General features: G+C 39.8%; 1 protein-coding gene across 2 annotated transcripts in view; it reads left to right on the forward strand.

Annotated features, from left to right (window-relative positions):
- The first annotated feature begins 5,694 nt into the window (after positions 1-5,694).
- USO1 (USO1 vesicle transport factor) overlaps positions 5,695-21,246 on the forward strand; it is a 75,591-nt gene continuing 60,039 nt past the window's right edge. For both annotated transcript variants that reach the window (XM_068974919.1, XM_068974918.1), the window contains exon 1: positions 5,695-5,885. In XM_068974919.1, coding sequence (XP_068831020.1) covers positions 5,820-5,885 — 66 coding nt within the window. In that variant the 5' untranslated portion in view covers positions 5,695-5,819. The remainder of the gene's footprint in view (positions 5,886-21,246) is intronic.

Here is a 21,246-nt window from a genome sequence, read left to right on the forward strand (position 1 = left end):
TGGGGCCCAAGAACCCTCTGTCTTGCACCCCTCTCTTCCAAGGAATTCCTAGGGCTTCAAAAAGTATTTTAAAAGCATTCCACAGAACACAATAAGAAAGGATAAAGAATACTTCTTGTATGGATCAATCTCCAAGAATTATTAAACAGGAAAATGTAAGGTGCAGAACAGTTTATACAATGTGCTACATTGATTTGTGTTATTAAAAGAGAGTACATATACATATATGTGTATCTGGAAGGATAAACAAGAATTGTCTATATTTGCCTGGGTGGCCAAGGAATTGTAGGGAAACTTTTTGCTAAGTACACGTTTGTCACTTATATTTTAACCACGTGAATGTATTACCTGTCTTAAAGGAGGAGGAGACCACCATGATGACAATAATTGCATTAGTGTAATGAATCTCAAGCCAAAGTGAGCTTGCCACTGGGAGGTTGAAATGGTTCTCCCAATGGGCTGCTATCTGATCCCCAAAATTTAACTCCTTTCTTCGACATTTATCTTTACATATGACTAAGTGTTAATTACTAAATTGATTGCTGAAAGCAAACAAAATATTCAGAAACTAAATTTAGTTAATCAAATTTTCGGAGGAAAATTTTCTCAGACTCTGTTGAGGAAGTGTGGATGCCATGCAATACAGCACTGCAGAATTTCTGCTTCCATGCACACAAGCTGAACTGGGAATTTCTTCATTTGAAGAGTTCATTCATCCCTTAAAGAGCTACTAAGTGCTGACCATGTGTCATATACTGTGCTTAAGCACTGAAGACAGAACCTGAAAGTGTTAGTCACTCAGTCGTGTCTTAACTCTTCGTGACCCCATGGATGTACCCTGCCAGGTTCCTCTGTCCCTGGAATTCTCCAGGCAAGAATACTGGAGTGGGTTGCCATTCCCTTCTCCAGGGGATCTTCTCAACCCCAGGGTCAAACCCGGGTCTCTTACACTGCAGGCAGATTCCTTACCATCTGAGCCACCAGGGAGAGCTACTGAAGGAAGAGCAATTTACAAAAGGGAGCATTTAAAATCCCTACCTTTATGGGTTTACATTCAGGTGACAGTGGAGAAATATACTATAAACAAAATAAAGATGTAAAATAAATACTATATACCATTAATCCTATGATGAACATTTCTTCCCATTTTATGAAACCTAAAATTGGCATGCATTTTTTGATAGGTGGCATCTTACAGTCAAAGCTATGGTTTTTTTTTCCAATAGTCAGGTATGGATGTGAGAGTTGGTCCATAAAGAAGGTTGAGCACCAAAGAACTGATGCTTTTGAACTGTGGTGCTGGAGAAGATTCTTGAGAGTCCCTTGGACTGCAAGGAGATCAAACCAGTCAATCCTAAAGGAAATCAACCCTGAATAATCATTGGAAGGACTGTAGCTGAAGCTGAAGCTCCTGATGTGAAGAGCTGACTCACTGGAAAAGACCCTGATGCTGGGAAAGATTGAACGCAAAGTAGGAGGAAGTGGGATGAGATGGTTAGATAGCATCACTGACTCTATAGACATGAATTTGGGCAAACTCTGGGAGACAGTGGAGGACAGAGGAGCTTGGCATGCCATAGACCATGAGGTCAAAAAGAACTGGACATGACTTAGCAAATGAATAACAATAACAGTCTTTTTTTTTCTTTCTCTGAGGTACACTTGATGGCATCTTAGATCTGCTGAAATATGGAAAAATTATATATATATGGAAGAATAAAGTAAGACTGATAAGGACTACAGAGGACCACAAGCAGAGCAGAGGAAGAAGGAGTATGGGGAGATGGCAACTTACAACAGTCAGGAGAGACCCAAGTAACATTTACGTGTACGTCCATGCACAGTTGTGTCTGACTCTATGCAACCCCATAGACTTAGTCTGCCAGCCTCCTCTGCCCATGGAATTCTCCAGGCAAGAATAACAGAGGGGTTGCCATTCCCTTCTCCAGGGGATCTTCCCTACCCAGGGATCGAACCCAGGTCTCCTGCATTACAGGTAGATTCTTTACCATCTGAGCCACCAGGGAAGCCCAAGTAACATCTGAGCAGACTTAAGTAAGGTGAAGGGAGTGAGGCATTTCTCTATGTAGGTAGAGGAGCAAGCATCCAAAACACAGCAAAGACAAGCACAAAGGCCAGGAGGGGAAATCAAGTTTCAGAAACCTAAGGAAGCCAGTGTTGCTGGAGTGGAGGGAATAAAGCAGGAAGTGAGTGAGGTCAGGGAGACAACAGAGAGGCCAGATTCCACAGGGACTTGTAGACCACCTCTCTACTTAGTGCAGGATCATTGTCTTGAGTCTAGAGAGGTCAGACAGGGTAGTACATAGGAGCACAGGCTTTGGAGTCAGATTACCAATTTATGTTCCAGCTCTGCCACTTTCTACCTATATGACATCAGGCAAGTTACTCTCTGTCCCTGTTTTGTCACGGGAAAAATGAGGCTAATAAGATTATTCAGTTCATAAGGTTGTTGGGAGAATTAAGCAATTCATTTCTTGTAAAGTCCTTTGAATAGTCTGGCAAAGAAAGAGCACAAGTGTACTTGATACTGTTATTATTGGTTGGTTCTGAATGTCAATTACTGCTTCATCATTATCAATTTATTTTGCTGTGTGTTGTTTGGTTAATGAATAAAACTTAATGCAAAATTTTATCAACAATATTTTTGAACCCTGACTTTTCCAGTAACTAGTCTTTAAAAACCTGTATGTGACTGATACATTTTAGACGCAAATTATCACCTCCACTCATCCTCCAAAGCAGGTATGGACAAAACTCCACTGCATTACCACCACCCTCAACCAATCTTGTACAATGATATTTCATTGTTATTGTTGAGTTTGCTATAGAAAATAAGAAAGGATGAGGAAAGTGGGCCACTGAAGAGAGCCACTGAGCTAGGGGATTGGAAGCAAGCAAATCTAAAAATGAATTTCAAATCAATGAGTTTTGTTAGTCATTCTGTTCTCAGAAAAATCACTTTTATTTACCCAAGTTAACATTTTGAAAACTGAAAGTCACTCAGTCGTGTCTGACTCTTTGCAACACCACAGACTATACAGTCCATGGAATTCTCCATGCCAGAGCACTGGAGTGGGTAGTCTTTCCCTTCTCCAGGGGATCTTTCCAATCCAGGGATCAAACCCAGGTCTTCTACATTGCAGGCAGATTCTTTACCAGTTGAGCCATGAATTATATGTATTTTAATGATTCACATTCTTCCATTGAATATTTAGATTTATAAAAGTGAGAAGTATAACGGCATAAGTCGGGCAGTCACAATTTTTTCATGTTTTCTTTTCCTTTATTTAAGAAATGGTTCTTGAGCGTCTGCTATACTCACGGAAAGTTAAAACAAAGCAGGGCATTTTGGAAAGGTTGGTGCCTTAAAATGATTCTGCTAAAATGTGAAGGCGCTGCTTTTTATTACCAAATAATACATGTAATAAACATCCATGAGCCCCACTCCATCTCAGAGCTTTACCCCTAGAGGTGAGGAAAGGCTCAGGGAGGGGTGACACTTAAGGACTAGATGAAGTTCTTTGCAGATATTACTTGGTAATAAAAATGCTGAGCATTTATTGGTTACTTTTTTTAGGCTGCAAGGAAATGCCCTGGTGGAAAATGTCTAAAGCAAACTGTCAAGTGTCCAATTTTAAAACAGAGGACAATGCTTAGTGTACAATATTTTTGGCAGTATGATCCCCACTGTTCTCCAACTCACAGAAGCTTAAAACCTTGGCACTAGCAAAGGAAACTGCACCATAGCCTTTGTGACATGTGTTATCTGCAAACCCACCTTACAGATGAAAAAAAGGACCTTCCTCCTCATCACTATATTCATATACCCTTTAATGCTTTCTTCATGTATCTATCAATATCACCTTTTATGTGACAATGCTAAGCCACAAAGATATAAAAATGAATAACACATTCTGCCATTAACAGTCTGGCTCAATAGGCATTTATTGAGAGCTTCCCACATATCAACAACTGCAAAGAAATAGCATATACACATGTATCTAGATTTCAGGGAGAGCTTTCTGAAGATACCAAAGTTAAATTTTTTTTTCTGCTTTTTTTTTTTAGTTTTTTATTTTTTTAATTTTAAAATCTTTAATTCTTACATGTGTTCCGAAGTTAAATTTTAAGGAACTAGCAGGAGTTTCCTTGATGAAGTGGAGGGAGGGGAAGGACTTATCCAGGCATATATCCAGAGTATGTGTGGGAGGCAGGAGCTGAACAAACAGGCAAGAGCCAGAACATAACAGGCCTATACATCAAGCTAAGGAGTTTGGATTTTATTTTGGGGTGAATGGGCGACAACCGGAGGATTTTCAGACGAGGACTAACATGGACAGATGTTTTGTCATTGTCAGGCTCACCCAAGAGTGGACTTGGGTGACTGGAAGAAACCCAAGGCTTAAATGCTGACAAACTAATTAGGAAGCTATTGCCCGTAATCTTGGTGAAAAATGATGAGAACATAAACCATGTCAGAGGCAGAGAGCATGGAGAGCAGAGACCTATTTGAAAAATAGTCTATAAATAGGCATGACAGGATTTGACTACTGGACATGCGGGGGTGAAATTCAGAGTTTCAGATTCCTCCCAGCCTCCTCCTTCCAGCTTAGGCAATTATTTGGCTAGTGGTACTGATGAGTGCAGCAGGGCACATGAACGAAGCATACTGATTTTTTTTTTTTTTAAAGGAAGGTTGGGGAGTCTGAGACCTGTGGGGCATCCAAGGGGAGTGGTGTATGAATCAGTTATAACTAGACTCTGCGCTTTCAGGTTCAAGACATTGACAAGACTACTCCATAAGCATGTGTACCTGGCACTCTCATTTCAAAAGAAACAAGGCATACCGATTTGAAAAACGAATATTTTTCATGCTAACCCCCCACACACACGCTGAAAATCTAAGAGTTTAGCATTAACAACAAAACATCATGTTCCCTGCTGCCAAAATGACACTGCAGATCAACGTATTTAATCTAGTAAGCCAAACGCAGGGTTGGATTGGTTTCCTCTTCACACCCCTAGAAAATAGCGGTGTACCTGGTGTTTAGATCCAGGAATTCCTTTTAGCAGGTTGGAAGAGCAAAAGCTGAGAAATGCGCCCTCCCGTGGCAATGGAATGAGGGGGCTCAAGTACCCTTTTTTTCACCAAACAAAGCCCTGTAAAGAAATGCAATTTGTGGGGATGAGAAGGCCACAAAGCTCGTACTGCTATACCGCAAAACCAAATGAACCCTCCCAGAGGCCGGGACCCCTTACCTGTCACGTCGGCCGAAGGAAAATTTCTCTTTCTAGTCAACAAAACACAACCCCAGACTTGACAGCTTGCAGTAAGTCCCGCCCGGCAACAATTAAACACCTTGCAAGCCAAAATGCGTACACAATCCGTAAGGTCCCCTGCCGGCAGGGCCGGGCTCGCACCACGTGGGTGGTTGGGGCCAGCAGGAGGCAGCAGCCGAAGGCGGGAGTGGGAGGCGTGTTCTTACGGGGGAAGGCGGAGCCTTCGCAGTGGGCGGGGCTTAGGAGGACCTGGGCTACCAGCCACCTCTCGCCTACTTTCCTCGTTTGCCTTCGCCCTTCGAGCCGCCACGTAATGCCACGTCGCCGCGCATGCGCATCTCAACTGGTGGCGGACGCTGTTTCCGGGCTTAGGGGGCTGGAGCGGCCGCCGAGTAGGCTGTGGCGGTGGCGGCCGGGGAGTGCAAAGTGCAGGCTTGGGGGTCAGGCCCTGCGGAGGACAGGGGAAGTTATCTCTTCTTTCCCGAAAAGGCCGGTAGAGCCCGTGGCTGAGCGGCAAGATGAATTTCCTCCGCGGGGTTATGGGGGGTCAGAGTGCCGGACCCCAGCACACAGAAGCCGAGACGGTGAGAGGAGCGGCGGGTCCGGGACTTGGGAAGGGTCCGGGCAGAAACCGGGACGGAGGACATAGGGGCCCGGAGGTCACCCCCCTGCGCGTCACCATGGGCCGGGAGTCTACATGCCGCCTCCCCTTTTGCCCCCGTGCCTCTTTTCCTCTCCTGAAACCCGCAAGTTATTCCCTCACACCCGCAGCACAACCCCCAGCGCGGCGGCTTGGCCCTGCTGACAGCAGCCGCGCCCCGAAGCTCCACAGGCCGCTTGGTGGTGGTCCGCGGTTGTACCGCCGGGAAAGGCATCCATCCTGGGCAGAAGTGGCCTGACCTGCCTCCCACGCCCTTCGGGGCCGCGGGCCTGTCCCTCCCTTTTCGCCAGTGTCTTCACTGGCGGTGATTAACCTAAAGTCCACCTCCCTCGCAGTCTGGAATGGAGCTTTGAGGAAGACTGCAGGAAGGTTTAAAACCCAGCAGTTGACCAGAGCAAGTGGCTAAGAATAATACGATAGTTTGGGTCACAAAGCCACCTGCCCCTGCCCATTCAACTGGAGGCAGGTCGTTCTTTCAGGTGTCATTAGTTCGGACCCCGTTTTTCAGCCTCGCCCACTATTTGGGAAATACTCGCTTGGACGTTGTGGGGATCTTTCGCGCTCAAAATGCTTTGGGAACACGCGTCCCTTCCATTCTCCCCATTCAGAAGTCTGAACTCGTGGTAACAGGATTTGCAGCGTCACTTTAAAAAAATTGTTAGCTACTCAACACAATTTTTGATAAGTTGGTTCGACTTTAGGTTTAGGATAAATCTCGAAATTTGGTTCGTGTCTGTTAGGAATAAGTGTATGACTTTTTTTTTTTTTTAAACTATTGGTTTGAGAGTAATTTTAGGTCTACAAAAAAAGTGACAAAGTATGGCATTGTAAAAGTAAACTGTGGTTAGTATTCGTAGACACTACTGGATTGTCTGTGAATGTTGATCCTATGTTCTGTGTTACTAGGATCCTGAAAGTTCAATAATAGCTTTCATTTGCCAGGTTCTTACCTTGTGCTGGGTTCTGTGTTCTTTGTAGTTTACATTCTCATTTTCCTTAGCTCCCCAACCACCTTGTAGGATAGGTGATAGTATCCTCACTTTACAAGTGAAAACTTGAGGCTTAGAGAGGTGAAGTCACTTGACCTAAGTCACACTAGTAGTAATGGAGCCAGGATTCAACCAAAGCTTGCCTTACATCAAAGCCTAGACTTTATTGCTGATGTCTGTATTTTAATACATATCTGGGAATTTGGGGAATTTATGTCATCTGAGTTAGAACTGTTTAAAGCAGAAGCTGAAAGCTGGTGAATCTGCTTTCCTTCATTTGAAAATCAGGAGATTTCACACACGGTCATGTGCACACACACATGCGCGCGCACGTACACATACACATGCTCTCTTCAGGTTACCATAGTCACAGCCCACCTCTTCAGCTTTTGTTCATGTATTTTATATATCAGATATTTTTGTTTGAGGCACTAGGTTTTAAAGTGTGGTTTATTAGAACTTGATTTGAATCCTTGCCTTCCACCTCTCATTAGATTGAACAGGCAAGAGATGACTAATACCCAATGAGTAAAATCAGAAAAATGCCTACTCTGATGGGTGTAATGAGGATTAAGTGAAATAAAAAATGGAAAGAAACTAGCACTTAGTATGTGTTCAATAAAAGCTGTTTTTATTACTTTTTTTTTTTTTTCTTTTTTGGCTGTGCCATGCAACATGTGTGATCTTAGTTCCCAGGCAAGAGACTAAACCTGCACCCCCTGCCTTGGGAGCTTGAGGTCTTAACCCCTGAACTGCCAGGGAAGTCCCTTATTACATGTTTTCAGGAAAAGAATACTTTCTTTTTTGTTGTTGTTATAGTCTTGTCACAATGTCCTCTCCAGAAAAGATGGTGTACGACTAATTGAGTATAGGCTATTAAAGCAGAAAGGCCCTTTGCACGTCATCCAGGTGGAACCCCATCATTTTACAAGTTAGGAGACTAAAGCACAAGTTAGGAGACTGAAGCCACTTGCACAGTAATGCAGGGCTGAGACTAGAGCACTTTGATCTTGCCATAGTGAATGGAACAACACAGCTTTTATATCATGATTTCAAAGTGAGACTGGAATCACTTGTGTATCACGTGTATATAAACTGAAAGGGAAGTGGGGGGCCCTTGTTCTTGCCTAACCTTGAACGTGTATATTCAAAATTGGAAAACCAGTGTCTTCTGATGAGAATTAATAGTTTACTCTGAGTTACTATTACACTATTTACTCGGTATGAATAAAATTTATTTCACCATCTCATTCCATCAGGAAGAGTAATTGGTATACAGCATCATAAGCCACTAATTTAGGAGTATTTATAGAGCATTGGTAGACTGTTGGTATAATATTAGATCTTTTAATTGGTGATTTGATGTGACCTGGATATTCTAGTTGCCAGAGCTTAGAATTTCTAACTTCTGCTTTATCAGTATTTTGTAGTTTTGTCCATTTCTGCAAAATTACATTATTTCCATTGTGGTTTCCCTTCTTTCTTGCTTCCTCATCTTTCCCAGTGGAAAGCCTCTTTTCATTGTCTTAAGTTCTACCTCTCCTTCAAATCCATCATGGATCCCTTCCCTAATTTGCACCCCTTATTTTTCCATCCAGTTAACTGCAGATAGTATTTCTCCTCTGATTAATCTTCAGATTAGCTAGATTGTGCATTTGTTAGACTTTCTACCCTTTATATCTGCCCCATCTCTTCTAGATTCTTAAGCATCTTTGGTGCAGTGTTCATATATATTTTAAACTGTTTTTCCATAGTAGTACTCAATATTTGTTAAATTATTTATTATGGTATTATGAAAGAAATCACAGATCTATAATCATAGCAAGTGCAAATTAATAGGTGTTAAAACAATACTTTTTAAAGACTGTAGAAATCAAAATTCTGAAATGATTGAAATTAATTATGTCAAACTTTTTACTTCAGGGATTTTTCAGATTTGCTGTGCTTTGACTGCTTTCCTGCTTTTCCTTAACTCAAATTTCTTCTGAATATTTGAGTTGTATTATTGATTGTATGTTACCTAGCTTTTCATACTCAGTCAACAGTAACTTTGGACTGGTATTAAGATGTTCTCTCGAAACAAAGTAGTAAATATTTGTGTTTATATCATATGATGGTCAATAATTCTATAAAGTTTGAAATATTTTAAGTCTGGAGTTTCATTCACATTAAACCTTTCATATTTCATAGAGTCAAATACTTTTTAATTTGATTTCTCTTTTTTACTTCAGTAGAGAAAGGCAGTAACTGATTTCTGATGATTAAAGCCTCCTTAGCCTTGGCATGGGAGAAGGCGGTGGCACCCCACTCCAGTATGCTTGACTGGGGAATCCCATGGACGGAGGAGCCTGGTAGGCTGCAGTCCATGGGGTTGCACAGAGTCGGACATGACTGAAGCGACTTAGCAGCAGCAGCAGCAGCCTTGGCATACTTTGCTAGGTCCAGATAAACACTGATTATAGTAAATATCCTACTCGTTTGTTTGAGTGCTCATGCTAAGTGCTATGTCACCTCAGTCCTGTCCAGCTCTTTGTGACCCAGTGGACTGGTAACCCACCAGGCTCCTCTGTCCATGGAATTCTCCTGGCAAGAATACCAGAGTGGGTTGCAGTGCCCCTCCTCCAGGGAATCTTCCTGACCCAGGAATTGAACCTTAGTCTCTTGAGTCTCCTGCATTGGCAGACAGGTTCTTTACTACTAGTTCAAACTGGGAAGCCCTTTTGAGAGCTCAGACATGCTTAATTTTCCATCTGCCTTCCAACTAATATCTTCTTTTCTTTTTTGAAGGTGAGTTTCTTGCAGATTCCAAGAAAAATGTTAACTATTTGTGATGACAAATCATAGGGGTGGGGTTCTCCTCTCAAATTGTGTCCCAAAACATGAAAGCTGCAAAAGTCCAGAAAAGATATGTACAATTACTGTACTGCTAAAGTGTCTTTTTTTAGATCAGACTTTAGTCAGCTGACTTGAAAAGCAAAAGGGCTTTATGGACACAGCTGTAGTTTCTTTTAATAAAAATTGTTATTAAGGAATGTGCACTTAAATTTAGACATAGTTTTGGTTTAGTTGAGCACATTATATACCACGTTACTATAAAATGTGTAGCCTGAAACTCCTACATCTGGATTCGTGGTTCATATTCTGTATTAATAACCCAGTCAGTGTTGGAACTGGTATGTGTTTTCTCTCTTAGCTCTCTTACAATAACAGTATCAGAGAAAGCCATAATAATGATTTGTGTTTTGATCGCTGCTGCTGCTAAGTCGCTTCAGTCGTGTCCAACTCTGCGTGACCCCATAGACGGCCTCCCACCAAGCTCCCCTGTCCCTGGGATTCTCCAGGCAAGAACACTGGAGTGGGCTGCCATTTCCTTCTCCAGTGCATGAAAGTGAAAAGTGAAAGGGAAGTCGCTCAGTCGTGTCCAACTCTTAGCGACCCCATGGACTACAGCCCACAACTATACCCAACCAAAGGTGTCTCATAGTCTTTAAAAGTAGTGCCTATTGAAAACTACATGGCTTTCTTGAAGGTTAATTATGTAGAGTATTTGTATCATTTAAATTTTACATATCAAAGGGTATCCCAAAGAATGTGAGTAGCTGTAGTTGAAAGGATTTTGTTACTAAAGACATATACTGTGTGATGGTCAAAAACAAAACAGAAAACCTGATATTTGTACAAGGTTTATTAAATAGACAGTATGTTACGCTTCAAATATTTTCAAGATGGAGTTAGAAAGTAAGTTGTGTTTGCCAAATCTGATTGATCATATCCTTTTTCTCCCTCCAGGAAACCATGTAGGTCTAGTGTTCTGAGAAACATATATTGGATAAAATGTTCCTAGAGGATATATTTTTTAAAGGAATGCTGCATTTAAAATAGAAGTCCTTTGTTATCATCAGTTTTATAGAGTCCATGAACTCTTGCCGTTTGGGTAACCTTAAAGACTAAATAATCCTTGATGTTTTATGATTTATAATTGTAATCACTTGAATTATCTTTTAGGAGAGAATATAAGAATTTCTTATATAAATTTGTCTTTCTTTTTGTACATGTTCCTCTTATTATTTATACTGCTTTGTCTGGTTTTTCTGTTGTAGATATCCTAGAAAAGGCATGCTTATATTTTTATACCTCAGGCAGAAATGCCATAAACTCTCTATAAAAAGTCACAAATTTTTATAATTTATAAAATTTATAATTAAAGTTTATAATTTGGAAGCTTATATACTGTTAGACTTTGAAATGCTAGCATTTGTGATAGGTTATTTGTTAGACAAGTTTCAGTATGATGCCTTGCTTAAAAGCGTTTGCTTTTGGAAAACAGGTAATTTCTTAGAGAAAGCATGGGGAATACATGAAGCAGTATATTATGTTGACTAACTTATTAGTAATTGTAATGGAAATAGATTGTGTTAGGTTTATGGATTGATCTGAAAAGAGACTGGTGTTTGACTTTGTAATCCGCCCCCCGCCCCCACCCCCGCACTTTAAGAAACAGTTCAGATCATCTGAAGATAAGTCTGGCTCTTGCTTTTTTTTTTGTAAAATCTTCTCAGTGATAGAATTTGTTTTAAAACAAATTTCTGGCTCTTTCTGTAATCAAAACCAGTAACTTTTTATTTCATTAAAACAACATAAATCAAATTGACTGTTGATTAGCATGAATTATTTTAGTCCTATAGTCATAGTTAGGGAAGTTCTCTCAAAAGAAGTTATAACTATGTTTTAAACCTAATGAAGGCAAAGTTATATCAAATAACTTGGGGGATTTCCCTGGCAGTCTCATAGTTAAGACTCTATGCTTCATTCCGGGGGTACAGATTCCATCCCTGGTTGGGGAACTAAGATCCTATATGCATAGCAGCCAAAAAGATGTTTTTAAAAAGGAAGGAAAGAAAAGAAAAATGTTGATGTTAGGTGCTTGATAGGTATCTGTTGAATAAATGATTGAATGGTTGAATTTGATTTTTTTTTAATGGGCATTACTGACTTTCATTTTCGCATGTCAGTTAAATAGTTACTGAATACTAGAAAATATGAATTTCTATTAGGAATTGTGAAAAAATATTGCAAACTGCTTTATTTCAGAGTCCTTTTAAACGTACCTCAGCATCCTAGTTTTATGGTACCTTTTCTTTTTCCCTTCTTAATGCTCAGTGATTTCTTATTTTCATATTCCTCATCTCAAATTTTTTTCCCTATTCATTCCTTTTCCTTTTGCTTCTTTTTTGGTCTCTTTTGTGTATCACTGAGTAAAAATAAACTATTAGTAAACAAATTTGCACTATTAGTAAACAACAAGCAAACAAATTCAGATTATGCTGTGCTTTCATGCTGTGTCCAACTCTTAGAATCCCATGGACTGTAGCCCACTAGGATCCTCTGTCCATGGAATTTTCCAGACAAGAATACTGAAGTGGGTTACTATTTCCTACTCCAGGGTATTTTCCTGATCCAAGGATTGAACCCCCATCTCCTGCATTGGCAGGCAGATTCTTTACCACTGTGCCATAGGTTATGAGGTTGTAATTCTGACTATGCCCGCTTTACCAGTTATTAATGGAATTTTTTGTCCTTTTCATATTTTTCTTGATAAGTGAACTTGTGAATTTCACATGACAATCTCATCAGGCAAGGGTCCTGATACATAATCACCTCCATGAGCTACATGATGTTATACATATTATTTTACTAATTAGCCTTTTAATTTTCTTATACAAAATGGCAAACAATACTGGTAAAGTTTAAGTCCTCTTTGACTACCGTCTCCAATTTCAGTTCTGTTTCCTGAAATAATTACTACACTTATTTTGGTATAAATCCTTCTACACGCTTATAAATAATCATTCAGTATGGAATTATATATTTGTATGAGCATGTTTATCTCTTTTTCATAAATGATACACTGTTTATAGGGTTCTGCAGCTATCTTTTTCTTTGGTATGTCTTGGAGATCTTTGCATATTAAAACATAAAGCTACTTTATTAGAAATTACTTAAGACACCGGATTTTTCATTTTCTTAACTACGTACCTTCTTCTAAGAGACTATATCTTGATAACAAGAGTGAATGGTCAGTTGTTCAATTTTGTCTGACTCTTTTTCAATCCATGTCTAGTTCATCATTGTATTTATCTCTGAGAAAATCTAGTACCTAGTTAGCATAGTATGAATTAGTTGAAATACTGCTGTCTCTGCAGTTTTTCCTTCTTAATTACTCCCTTCAATCCTTTTAAATAAAACTGTCGGTTAAATTTTACTCATATGTATGTTTTCTCATTAGAACTGGGTTTGTTGTTAATACATAGTTCTCTGTTTAATGCAGGAATCACAATATCAAATCCCAGCAGTGTCAGCTGGGTAACATCATTATTCAGTGAAGCAGATCAGGTTAGAAAAGAGAGCAGAGAGGCCTGGGATGGAACTGAAGCCTGCACATCCTGCCTTGAGAATGTAGCTAGTGCTCAGCTTCACCTAGTTGCTGCAGAGCTTAATGGTTTTAAATCCCATCCCCATACTGTAATCATGCGTCTTTTTCACAGTCTGTTTAGTGTCATGTGTTTTGCATTTTTGTGCTTTTTGTTGATTTCACAGTTAAAACTGGCCCCAAGTATAGTGCTGAGCTCTTACCTAGTGTTGCGAAGGATAAGGAAGTTGTGATGTGCCTTATGGAGAAAATATGTTTGTTAGATTAACTTCCCTCAGGCATGAGTAATAGCACTTTTAGCTGTGAGTTCAGTGTTAATGAATCAAGATATATATTGAGCAAGGTGTCTTTAAACAGAAGCACACATTAAACAAGGTTATGTATTTGATCCAATGATGAAAATGTTACCAGAGGCTTATAACATCCTGGGCCTGCATTTCCCTTAGGTACAGTGGTTTTGCTGCTGCTAAGTCGCTTCAGTCGTGTCCGACTCTGTGCGATCCCATAGATGGCAGCCCACCAGGCTCCCCCGTCCCTGGGATCCTCCAGGCAAGAACACTGGAGTGGGTTGCCATTTCCTTCTCCAATGCATGAAAGTGAAAGATGAAAGGGAAGTCGCTCAGTGGTGTCCAGCTCTTAGTGACCCCATGGACTGCAGCCTACCAGGCTCCTCCATCCATGGGATTTTCCAGGCAAGAGTGCTGGAGTGGGTTGCCATTGCCTTCTCCAGTACAGTGGTTAAGTATCTGCCAATTCAGTGTCCATGATAACTGTAGAGCATAACTATCAGGAATTACAGGCACCACTTGTATTCAGAAAGTAGATGAACAGTCATCTGAGAACAGTAGATGAACAGTAGATGATGAGTCAGTCAGGTGATCTGTTAAAGCAGGTACTAGAATAAGAGCAAGGGCTGATATATTCTGGAAGTGTCTTTAAATGTTTCTGTTATTGAAGCGCTAGTTGAAAACATGCTTATTATAAATAATCCAAATCAATATATAGGCTCAAATTGCCCCTTTCTTCCTCTCTCCACAATCTTATTTCCCGTTACTAGGAGTAATCTCAAAGGAAGTTTTGTGTACATCCTTCCAGAGTGTTTGCTTTGCATTTACCAATGTTTATCACATAAACGAGTTTATTTATAAACTAAGATAGTTATATTCACAGATATTTGATTTTTTTTTAATTTTAGCAGTGGGTATTAGAATATTTCTATTTACTAATTAATGAACATAGTTGGGTCCCCACAGCAAGAGTTGTGTTTTTTTTTGTTTTTTTTTTTTAATTAAAAGTTTGTTTCAAGTAAATAGGCTGAAGTGTCTTTTTTGGTTGTTACCAGTATTCTGTTATATAACCTTACATGTATTGACTATGCATTGACTTTTGAACAATACCAACCTTCTGCACAGTGGAAAATCCTCTTGTAATTTATAGTTGTCTCTGTGTATCCTCTGTTCCTCCATATCCTTAGATTTAATTGATTGAGAATCTATAGTATTTACTGCTGAAAAAAATCCAAATATAAGTGGACCTGCACAGCTCAGATCTTTTGTTCAAGGGTCAACCACGTTTGCATCTCTGTTGATTCAGGCAGTAAAATTCTTTGAAGGTCACTTTTTTCAAGTCTGCAGAATGGTCATCTGAAATGTTGTGCCTTGGTAGTATGCTGTAATGAGTACTTTGCTAAAAGGCCTAGGAAATATTTGTCTGTTTACAAAAGTAGACTGGATTCATATTTTCTGTATTGTAACTCATTCTTTTCATCAATAATGGCAGCAAAATGTTACCTGAAAAGGAGCAAGGTAGCATTAAAATCTGTGGGATTTAAACTTGTAATTCCTTTGTAGGTAAGAGTGTCAACTAGGATAACAGCCTTTGACTAGTAAATTCATGCATTTTCTTTAAATTACTAAGTGGCCTCATTGGTCAGTTTCTGAGAGAGTGAGTGAGTTGCTGGCAACAAAGTCCCTCACCTCAGGATCCCATTTGGGACACTGAATAAACATATTCTTCAGTTCTAAAATACTGTCCTTTTTTCTTCTGATGGTAAGGTCCTCTTTCACTCTGCTTTTCTGCTTGCTGTATTCTTGTTACCCTTAACCCACACGTCCACCAAATCCAAATCACTGCTTAACTTGAGGCCTTCTGATCGGCTGTGCTATCCAAAGCAGTATTGTCTTTCCAGTCTCTGTCTCATTTCTCTATAATCATTTCCTTCATCATACTTAGTATTTTCTGTATATTTCTTACTTGTTTTTAATTTATTCTGTTGTCTCCTTGCTTTTATAGTTTCATTTGAGTATGTACTTTCTAAACTGATCCACTGCTGTTTTCCCAAAATAGAATTTTGCAGGCCCCAGCAAAATATTAAGCAATTTAGCAGTATTTCTCAAACTGACTGTGTTGAAGGACCAGTGGATTGGTTTCCCCGTGCCCCCTGATTTCCAATTCATCACAGACCAATACTTTCGTAAAACATAGTAAAAATGGATTGCTAGGAAAAATGAAATGACAACACAGACACTCATACTCATGAACATATAATATGCAAGCCCAGTTATTTTTAATTAAACAACCATAAACGTAACCAATTGTTACAGAAGTTGCTAATTTATAATCATAGTTTCTTTCTTTTTTATTGAAGTATAATTGATTTATAATATAGGTTTCAGGTGTACGATGTAGTGGTTTGATATTTTTATACGTTACAAAATGATCATCACTATAAGTCTAGTTACCATCTGTCACCATACAAAGCTACTGCAGTATTATTGACTATATTCCCTATGCTGTACATTATATCTCTGTGACTTATTTTATAACTGTACCTCATCTCCCTCACTGTTTTACTCATCCCTCACACCTTTGCTTAGTCCAGTTTCTGAATTTACCTTGTCACAAACACAACTCTGGTTGCACTGACCATGGTTCCCATGAGGGTAGCAGCACTCTGTAACATTTTTTGAATGAATGAATGAATGAATTACCAGCTTCAAAATTACGGCACCGACTTCTTCAGACTCTCATTCCTTTAACCTTAGCTAGAATATTCTGAGATATTGAAGAGTGATTGCTGATTCATGTCAAACTTCAACTAGCTTATTCACTGATGCTTTTTGATTCTCTGAATCTTTTTTTTTTCTAATGATAAGAGAGACATTTGAATACATACTTGTTGAAGGAAAAGCTGTAGAAGTATGTAAAGTGAAAAATGAAAGTCCTCCAGGAATGGGCATTGAAGGTACTTCTGTCTTGTTCCCTTTCTGTTACTGTGCTGGAGTGGTTGTTCTTGTAATTATGAATGCACATGTGCATGTATTGCCCAAGGACAAAATGCTAGAAGTTGAATTCTAAACAGTAGCTGTTTCAGACAGTTTATTCTTCTCAAGCCTCTTGGCCTCTTAAATTCAGTTTTTTCAAGTATCCTTTTGCCTTATCTATCTCTACAGCTCTTTGCCCATTGTCCGCACCCTAATGTCTTTTTTTTAAAAAAACCTTACTTCATGTTTGTTATAATGAACTGACATATTTTCTATAACCTCCTTCTGTTCCAGTTTGTCTTTATTATCTCAGCCAGATTCTTTCAAAGTGAGTGTATTAATTTCTGAAGTACTTATATATGGTGCTGCCTTTTTCTTAAATACCTGATAGCTTCTGATTATCGGAGAAGGCGATGGCAACCTACTCCAGTACTCTCGCCTGGAAAATCCCATGGATGGAGGAGCCTGGTGGGCTGCCGTCTATGGGGTCGCACAGAGTTGGACATGACTGAAGCAACTTGGCAGCAGCAGCAGCAGCTTCTGATTATAGCTTTCCCAATGTATAGCTCCAACTCCCTTGGAACAAGGGGCTATTCCATCTGTACTGTGACTGGGCAGTTAAGGCCAAGGTTAATCAGCATCGTTGGTGGGGTGTAGTGCTAGTGGAAGCATTTCACAGAAACTGTGTTACCATGTTCCCCTGTTTCCAAGGAAGAAATCTTGCACTGCCTGTAGTTTGCAGCAGGTGCTCAGGCTCACATTTCCCTGCACAGTGTAAGATAAGTGTTAGGCAGTGTAAGAATAGTAGAAACAGCGTGGGCTTTGGAATAAGACCTCTATGGCTCATTTAGAATCTGGACCATACCACCGAACTAGCAGTGTACTTTGGGGTGCATTTCTTCACCCCTGAACCTTAGTTTCCACTCCTGTAAAATGTCTTATAAGTTTAGGTATTGGATCAGCTACTATAACGGAGGTCTAACCAGGATAAGGGAGAAGGCAATGGCAACCCACTCCAGTACTCTTGCCTGGAAAATCCCATGGATAGAGGAGCCTGGTAGGCTGCAGTCCATGGGGTCACTAAGAGTCGGACACGACTAAGCGACTTCCCTTTCACTTTTCACGTTCATGCATTGGAGAAGGAAATGGCAACCCACTCCAGTGTTCTTGCCTGGAGGATCCCAGGGACGGGGGAGCCTGGTGGGCTGCCATCTATGGGGTCGCACAGAGTTGGACACGACTGAAGTGACAGCAGCAGCAACCAGGATAAGAGTTTGTGTCTTTCTCCAATAAAAGTCTCATTAGAAGGTGATCCCTTGGGTAGGTTAGTTATGCTCCTCAGGGTCGTCCAGGGGCCCAGCTGCTGCTTTTTATTTTGTTCTGCCATCCCCTACGATAGTGTCTTGTGGGAGATGCTTCACTAGCATCAGGTTCAAGTCCCAGGCTAAGGGAAGGAGAAAGAGAAATGAGCATATAGCTTCCTTTTAAGGACATGACTTGGAAGGTACAACTCACTGGCCAGAAGCTAGTCACTTTCTGTGCCTGAGTGTAAGGAGAGCTTGGAAGGTAGTCTAGATGGACAGCCTTTGTGCCCAGCTAAAACACAGAGGGTTCTAATAACTCAAGAAGAAAAGAATAGATAATGAACACAATTATACTGCATTTCGTTCGTGTTTCAAGTCAGGAATAAATAGAATAAGTGTCTTTGAAATATTCAGTGGTCTTTGAAGTATTTGAAATACTCTGAATAGGAGTTAAGTATATTTGTGCTATAAATTTTTTTCTTGGTAAATGTCAAAGCCTTTGACTGTGTGGATCACAACAAACTGAAAAATTCTGAAAGAGATGGGAATACCAGACCACCTGACCTGCCTCTTGAGAAACCTATATGCAGGTCAGGAAGCAACAGTTAGAACTGGACATGGAACAACAGACTGATTCCAAATAGGAAAAGGAGTACATCAAGGCTGTATATTCTCACCCTGCTTATTTAACTTATATGCAGAGTACCTCATGAGAAACACTGGGCTGGAGGAAGCACAAGCTGGAATCAAGATTGATGGGAGAAATATCAATCACCTCAGATATGCAGATGACAACCACCCTTATGGCAGAAAGTGAACTAAAGAGCCTCTTGATGAAAGAGGAGAGTGAAAAAGTTGGCTTAAAGCTCAACATGCAGAAAACGAAGATCATGGCATCCTGTCTCATCACTTCATGGCAAATAGATGGAGAAACAGTGGAAACAGGGGCTGACTTTATTTTGGGGGGGGCTCCAAAATCACTGCAGATGGTGATTGCAGCCATGAAATTAAAATATGCTTACTCCTTGGAAGGAAAGTTATGACCAACCTAGACAGCATATTGAAAAGCAGAGACATTACTTTGACCACAAAGGTTCGTCTAGTCAAGGCTATGGTTTTTCCAGTAATGTATGAATGTGACAGTTGAACTGTAAAGGAAACTGAGCGCTGAAGAATAGGTGCTTTTGAAGTGTGGTGTTGGAGAAGACTCTCGAGAGTCCCTGGGACTGCAAGGAGATCCAACCAGTCCATCATAAAGGAAGGAGATCAGTCCTGGGTGTTCATTGGAAGGACTGATGTTCAAGCTGAAACTCCAGTACTTTGGCCACCGGATGCAAAGAGCTGACTCATTGGAAAAGACCCTGACGCTGGGAAAGATTGAGGGCAGGAGGAGAAGGGGACGATAGAGGATGAGATGGGTGGATGGCATCACCGACTCAATGCACATGGGTTTGGGTGAACCCCGGGTGTTGGTGATGGACAGGGAGGCCTGGCATGCTGCGGTTCATGGGGTCGCAAAGAGTCGGACACAGCTGAGTGACTGAACTGGACTGAAATGTCACCTAAAAAATACAGACCTGTGTTTGACCTAAAATATGGCTAAGTCTTTGTAAGGTTTGAAACATATATAATAATTTCCTTCATTTGGTTTCCATTGTCTTTAAAAACTAGGAGCATAACACTTCATCTTGGAGAGATCACTTACTCAGAAACTCCAACTCTGTGAAATACTATTACAAGGTAATAAGGCTTTCTCACAGCAAAAGTAGAAGTTGCAAAGTCCATGTACTCAGTCTTGAGTTGAAACCTGAATAGTTTGGAGTTATAGACATATTACTTTCTAGCTTAATGATCAGATTACTCACTGAAAATCTGCAAAATTTGAATGATCTGTTAGAAACATAACGTGATGTCAATGACGGTCAAAAGCCTAATAGGATAGAAAAATAATACAAAGGAATCATAGAAGTTTAGTAATAATTAAGTTTGTTAACATTTATTGAGCATTTATAGTGCCAGGTACTGTTCAAAGATTTTTATATTCATTTCTTCATTTACCACCTAAAACATCCCTGTATCTGATATTGGAGAGGACTTAGGTTTAAATGCCAAGAAAGCTTATAATTATGTTCTTTAAGAAGCCAGAGAAGGTTGTAATTAGTTTTAGATTGCTATCAGAAATCAATAAAATGAAAAGGCCATTTTGGTGGCTGACAGAAAGTATCTGAAATAGCTTAATTATGGCTCTGGATAAATAAGTTGTTCTTACATTCATTTTTGACTTATTGATTTTGCAGCGTGGTGATTTAATTGTCTTAAGGCACTAGAGAGAAAGTTTGGATTAAAATCACCAGTTGAGAAGAACATGTGCTTGCCACTAAAACCCAAGTTTAATAGATAAAAAGCATGTTTATAGTCTTTTTTTCTTTTCATTTTGTTTGGCTGCATCAGGTGGCTTGCAAAATCTCAGTTCTCCAACCAAGGATTGAACTTGTCTACAGCAGTGAAAGCCTGGAATCTCAACCACTAGGCCATCAGGGAACTCCCAGCATGTTTGTCATCTTAAAAATAGTCTTGAGACATATTTACCCAAACTCAGGAATTTTCATATATACATAGTACACTTTAGTAATTAGTTTTTAAGTTACATTTTACAACTTTCTGAAAAAACTAGTGATTTTATTTATTAATCAAAGTTAATTGAAGATATATAATTTGAACTCATTAGAAAAGAAATCTATCTTTAGCTAAGTTTTACAGTCATACTCAGGAAAACTCTTTAGCTTTAGGAATTCTTTAAGCTGAGAATAGTGAGATTCGTGTTTGCAGAAGATAATTGTGTAGTTTTTCTCCTGGTTAAAAAAAAATGAGAAAAACTCAACCAATTACTTAATAAAGAGAAAGTTTTATTCCATTTTTAAAAGTCAGTATAATTACTAAGAAATAAAGACTAGACATCTCTTCAAGAAAATTAGAGATACCAAGGGAACATTTCATGCAAAGGTGGGCTCAGTAAAGGATGGAAATGGTATGGAACTAACAGAAGCAGACGATATTAAGAAGAGGTGACAAGAATACACAGAAGAACAATACAAAAAAGATCTTCACGACCCAGATAATCACGATGGTGTGATCACTCACCTAGAGCCAGACATCCTGGAATGTGAAGTCAAGTTGGCCTTAGAAAGCATCACTACGAACAAAGCTAGTGGAGATGATGGAATTCCAGTGGAGCTATTTCAAATCCTGAAAGATGCTGCTGCTAAAGTGTTGCACTCAGTATGTCAGCAAATTTGGA

Source organism: Capricornis sumatraensis, chromosome 7 (assembly GCF_032405125.1).
Source record: "Capricornis sumatraensis isolate serow.1 chromosome 7, serow.2, whole genome shotgun sequence".
Taxonomy (NCBI): Eukaryota; Metazoa; Chordata; class Mammalia; order Artiodactyla; family Bovidae; genus Capricornis; species Capricornis sumatraensis.